This window comes from Epithele typhae (assembly GCF_022376455.1).
Source record: "Epithele typhae strain CBS 203.58 chromosome Unknown BXZ73scaffold_524, whole genome shotgun sequence".
Lineage (NCBI taxonomy): Eukaryota > Fungi > Basidiomycota > Agaricomycetes > Polyporales > Epitheliaceae > Epithele > Epithele typhae.
In genome coordinates this window covers 1-6,296 of record NW_025954715.1, presented here as the reverse complement: position 1 = coordinate 6,296, position 6,296 = coordinate 1, and the positions used below count along the sequence as shown (strand labels likewise).

Below are 6,296 nucleotides of genomic sequence, written 5' to 3'. Positions count from 1 at the left end.
CTCTGTGTTGTTATAAGTGAAATCTGTAATGACAGAGACCCCTCTGGGCTGTTATAAGCCTTATTCTTAATGACAGCACCCTCCCAGAGCTTGTATAAGTGACGTACTTTATAACAAAAGCCTCTCAAGCTGTAATAAGCCTCATTCTTAATCACAGCACCCTGCTAGAGCTGTAATAAGCCTTGTTAGTAATGACAGGGCGACACCTAGGCTGTTATAAGTGACGTACTTTATGACAAAAGTCTTCTAGCCTTGTAATAAGCTGATATTCTAATGACAGTACCTTCCCAGAGGTGTAATAAGCCCCATTTATAATGAAAAAGCAACCCCAGTGCTGTAATAACCCACTAAGGTACTGTCTAGCTATTAATAGCCTTATATTGTGGCTGGCCTGGCTGGCCATTAATACCTGGCATACGGGTACTCTACCCTACCCTGCAGCCCCCAATTGGGTGAATAGTAGCTGCCTACAAGACAGTTATCAATAGTGGCGGATAGCAGCACGTTCCTGCAGCCAGAATAGGGTGCAATAGCTGGTTCCTGCACATAAACGGTAGGGGTTGCACAGCTGGGTGGGGTGGGAAAACGGCCAGGCACTATATATATATCGAAAGGAGCATCATGTAGCTTTCAAACGCATCCAAGAGCATGCCATTTGGAGCAGTATCAGCAGAGATACAGATGTACCCCTGTTTTTGCCGATAGGCACATCCACTAGAATTGGTAATTGTGGATGGATCCCCTCCGTTCTTCTTTCATAGTGTGTGGTTCTCTCTCCAATAGACGGGATTGAAGTCCGATCTGAAAAATATGCACACAATCTAGATTAGATCACTGATTACGCTTCAGCCACAGCACTTTTGATGGCTTGATATCTCTGCACCACATTCCCCGATAAGCATTTGGTTTGTTGCAGTCTCTTACATGCTCATATGCAAACACGCTCTGGGTGTCATTTAGACGTGAAACACTCTGGACATGTCCCTGCGCATCTGTGCACGTTCAACACCCCTTCATTCATAGCTCCACAACTGCAGCCCCAATCACCATGCTGTTTGCTGCAATCATTCAGCATTGTAAAGCGGAGCCGAAATCAGGTTCAAAATCTCTTATCGCACATCTGATAGTCTTGGTAAACCCATATCTCACCTTCAGTTTACCTCCTGATCTGAGGCTACTCGCTGGTCTGATAGTGGTATATGTAGTTGATCTGAACTCAGATAGAACACAGCTTCAAGATGCAAAAATAATCTTGTTGATCGGCCAAGAATTGGCTGAGATGTCACATCAGGGCCTGGAATGCAATACTGAGCTGCACAGTGTGGCATAAAACCTCTTCACATAACACCCGTACATGCAAGCATCCAGTGGTATACTCACCCCCAAGTGTGGCAGTTATGCTCTATTGAGTTTAGTAGTATACAGAAACATGTTCCATGTGTCATTACACCATATCAATGTCTGTGTGGGCCCAATTGCATGGTTGTGTGAAGTGGGAGGTGTAGCTGCGAAGCAAAAGTGCACCCTGTTGCTACTGCAGATGCCATATCTTCTTGAGTTCCTGACCAAATCTCATGATTGTTGATGTGTTTAATACGTGAAGTAAAGAGTAATTCAGATCGGTTATGTCCAATGTTATCAGACGATATGGTGAAGATAGGAACAGGAATTGATGGGAATAAAGATAAGAACAGATATGTTTAAAATACATCCTGATAACGATTTTGACAATGGGAGCAGGTTAGGCGGTAGATTTTAAATATAACACAGCAAGATGCTTGGTAATCTGAGCAGTGGTTGTGGAGCTATGAATGAAGGGGTGTTGAACGTGCACAGATGCGCAGGGACATGTCCAGAGTGTTTCACGTCTAAATGACACCCAGAGCGTGTTTGCATATGAGCATGTAAGAGACTGCAACAAACCAAATGCTTATCGGGGAATGTGGTGCAGAGATATCAAGCCATCAAAAGTGCTGTGGCTGAAGCGTAATCAGTGATCTAATCTAGATTGTGTGCATATTTTTCAGATCGGACTTCAATCCCGTCTATTGGAGAGAGAACCACACACTATGAAAGAAGAACGGAGGGGATCCATCCACAATTACCAATTCTAGTGGATGTGCCTATCGGCAAAAACAGGGGTACATCTGTATCTCTGCTGATACTGCTCCAAATGGCATGCTCTTGGATGCGTTTGAAAGCTACATGATGCTCCTTTCGATATATATATAGTGCCTGGCCGTTTTCCCACCCCACCCAGCTGTGCAACCCCTACCGTTTATGTGCAGGAACCAGCTATTGCACCCTATTCTGGCTGCAGGAACGTGCTGCTATCCGCCACTATTGATAACTGTCTTGTAGGCAGCTACTATTCACCCAATTGGGGGCTGCAGGGTAGGGTAGAGTACCCGTATGCCAGGTATTAATGGCCAGCCAGGCCAGCCACAATATAAGGCTATTAATAGCTAGACAGTACCTTACGTGGGTTATTACAGCACTGGGGTTGCTTTTTCATTATAAATGGGGCTTATTACACCTCTGGGAAGGTACTGTCATTAGAATATCAGCTTATTACAAGGCTAGAAGACTTTTGTCATAAAGTACGTCACTTATAACAGCCTAGGTGTCGCCCTGTCATTACTAACAAGGCTTATTACAGCTCTAGCAGGGTGCTGTGATTAAGAATGAGGCTTATTACAGCTTGAGAGGCTTTTGTTATAAAGTACGTCACTTATACAAGCTCTGGGAGGGTGCTGTCATTAAGAATAAGGCTTATAACAGCCCAGAGGGGTCTCTGTCATTACAGATTTCACTTATAACAACACAGAGGGGTCCCTGTCATTAGAGAATTCACTTATTACAGCCCAGAGAGGCTCCTGTCATTACAGAATTTGCTTATGACAGCCTGAAAGATCACTGTAATAACTCTGCGTCATCTGCCTGTTATTACAACACAGGCATGCTTGTGATTGTTAGAACCCAACCAGGCTTTTCTACAATGAAAACGTGGTGGGTATCAGCATAATGAAGTGCCCACGTTCCTGGGGGATTGTATTACATTAGTGGTAACCACAGGTGCTCGAACCACATCTTAAACGCCTTGCGTGCTCTTTCCCAATCATCGCGCAGAAGGGAATTCTTTTTGAGCAGTGCAGAGAACCAATTGTGCGGCATCTTGCCCAGATAAAGCATGAAATAATCAATCTTAACTTCGTCATCGCCATCGTTGAGCCGGGGCTGCAACCGAATAGTGATGTTGATCTCCTCGAGGAACGGCTCAAGTTCAACCTGCTTCCCCTTGTATGTGCGGGGGTCGCGGAACTTGATTGAGCCGCCTGAGGAGACGCCGGAGGTGTTCTCCCGGCGGATGGACAGGGATTCGAGTTTGGAAAGGACGGATTTGAACCCGTCGCGGGACTGCACCGATTCACGTTGGAGAGTACGTACCGCTTTGAGCATGCTCACGAGCACCTCTTCGGGTGAAGGCCCGTTATCCTCGGCTGTCTCCTCTCCATCGGGGTTGGCTGGTGGAGGGTTGTTGCCATCAGGAGGTGGGTTGACCGGAGGGTTGTCGGTGTCCATGGCTTGCTCGTGGGTCTCTTCAAACTCTTCTTCGGAGTGTTCGGAGGGTGGCAGTCAGATTCGACGATCTGTCCTGCCGACGTGGGACATGAAACGGGACGGCTAGAGAGGCGAGAGAAGAGTGCGGGGCACCGAAGAAGCGTAGGTTGTGGGACGTAGAGGTCGAAGGGGTGTCGTAAGAGGCGGCCGAATCAAACTGTAATGGCTGGACGACGGGGTTGACAATCGGGACCGATGGACGAAGCGGAGCGTGGGGAGCGGAAAAAGAGGAGTTGATTTGGCGGGGAGCCAGACTGCGCGGACGCCGGTATAAGTGACAGAGTACAAATGTATCTTATCTACGATCTATCAGAGCACGAGGCCGGGTGTGATGCGAACGAGAAAGTACCTAAACGAGGTGTGCAGTAGACATACCAGATCAGGGAACAAAGTACATCAAACAGAACATATCTAATCTAATCATGAGACAGAGTCCGTGAGGCAATGTAACGCCTGCGGGCCGTTACACTCATGTTCACGGAAGACAAAATATGAATATCCCTTCCACCAGCCAATCGGGGGTGACAGGAGACGACCACAAGAGTGGGTGATGATCAACCCCGATCCAGCGCAGGTCATTTCTTCCTGGGTTTAGTGATGTAGATCTGCATGGATCAGAGCCGCTGGAAGAGCCGGAGCCACGAGATCCGGAGCCGTGATCCACAGGTCGACCCGCCAACTGAACTGCAGATTGTGGCTCAGTACAGTCATCACTGGTGGCAAGCAAGTGATGTCTGGGGCTCTCGCACAAAACACTTCTAGGAAGAATACCCCCTTCATCAGCCATTTATACATGTCATAATACAAGTGGTGCACTGAGTACTACTATACAGCTTCCCTTCTACGAGGTGTCGCCCGCAGGATGTCGTCAACACTGCACCATGACGAATTAGAAGCCAAACTGAGTCAGCGCAAGTGAGTACATACCGCAAAATCATTTCAGCGGCTTCACTAGCACTTATCACTACCTGCCGCTTGAGCTTGTAGCTCTCGGTGACACCTAGACTAACCATCGAGCCAATCTTCCCCTCATTCATATCTTTGGCGTAGCGAGTGTTAGGCATTAGCCATCTCGCACTGAATGCTACAGACACATATCACTTACCGAGTCCCGCATCTGACTGGCCCTCGTAGTGTGCTGCCCTCAGCTTCGCAACGAGGTCGGAGGAGTCATAGCCCGCGTTGTCCGCGAGGATCGTGGGGATCATCCTCAACGCACGACCGAACGCCTCTGCTGCGATGGCCTTCTTCCCTTGAACATGCCGTGCTTCCTCCTCGACTGCGCAACTCATCAGCATCTCCGAGCAACCACCGCCAAGTACGATGCGCGTCTCCTTCACGGTCTGAGAGAGGACAGAGAGGGCGTCGTGCAATGAACGGTCGGCTTCGTCGATCATCTGGTTCGTCGAGCCGCGAAGAACCACTGTGCAGGCCTCGCCCGCCGCGACGCCAGAGAATTTGATCAACTGGAGAAAGGATTGGCTCAGTTGAGAGCCTGTGCAAGAGTATATCGTACCCCACCTTGTCCTCCCCGATCATGATTTCCTCGATGAGTTCGCATCGACCAAGCTTGACGAGTTCCGGATGCTCGAAGGTACTGGCGATCTCACCACCAGTGACCAGTGCTAGCCGCTCGACACCTTCGAAGTCCGCATGTTCGATGGTAACCACGCCTTTGTCCGCGAGAAGAGACTCGGGGTAGTTATAAACCAGCTGCCTGTTGACGAAACAGTTGATCCCGTGGGCTGCGATGGCGTCGACCTTGGCCTTCATCTTCTCCTGCATGTTGCCATGAGAGGGGTGCTACTTACGCTCGCGGAAGACGCACCTTCTCTGCGCGTTCCAGTTCCGCAAGCTTGCCGGTACTATCCACCTTGATCTTCGCGCCGAACACCTTGATCTTGTCGGTGTCCATGGCTGAAGAAATATTCGCATGTGGCGGAACACGATAGGTGACAGAACTCACAGGTGTTCGCGATGAGAATCTTCGCGTTCTCCAACCGCTTGGGGCAATTTGCGCCGATGGTCTTGTCCAGAATGAAACCTGGGCGGTGTTAGGGAGGACAGAGAGGAGTTAAATGACCGCGTACCTTCATCCAGGTATGAGTCCGTTAACTTCCCTCCGGCCTTTTTGATTATTTGGATGTGCTCAAGATTCGTTGAGCCCTAGATGGCGATGAGGGGGGATCTCAGTCCTGTGTATGGGCAGGGACGGACCTTAAGCCGGAGAACGGCATCGACGGCGAGATTTGCAAAATAGTCCTTGTCCTGCGAGAGGACTTTTGACGAGAGGGTAGTACATGCGATGTTGACCAGATCTTGCCGGAAGCGAACGGGATCGGTGCTGAATAGAATGAGATCCGATGAGGAAGAAATTGCGAGGCGGCGGACGCACCTGTGATCCTTTGCAGACTTCTCGAGAGCACGAAGAGATGCGCCGCTAGCTATGCGGAAACCTTCGATGATTGTCTGAGGGTGAATCTTCTGAGCGATGAGCTTCTCAGCCTCTCGCAGGAGCTCGGCAGCGAGCACGCAGACACTTGTGGTGCCATCGCCGACTTCGTCATCCTGGACCTTGGAGATGTTGACGAGAATCTTGGCGGCGGCATTGTCGAGCTGGATGGACTTGAGGATGGTTGCGCCGTCGTTTGTGACGTTGATCTCCCCGGACGATC

The 6,296-nt window shown here is 49.4% G+C and overlaps 1 protein-coding gene across 1 annotated transcript; it reads right to left on the bottom strand.

The window, feature by feature from the left end:
* Positions 1-4,446: 4,446 nt before the first annotated feature.
* BXZ73DRAFT_62215 (chaperonin Cpn60/TCP-1 family) lies at positions 4,447-6,296 on the bottom strand (the record flags this gene model as incomplete). Its single annotated transcript, XM_048021734.1, has 9 exons — positions 4,447-4,495; positions 4,549-4,660; positions 4,727-5,087; positions 5,143-5,400; positions 5,450-5,538; positions 5,588-5,665; positions 5,712-5,787; positions 5,839-5,965; positions 6,017-6,296. Coding segments are annotated over 9 exons (1,430 nt in total), but the record flags the coding sequence as incomplete, so codon positions are not given.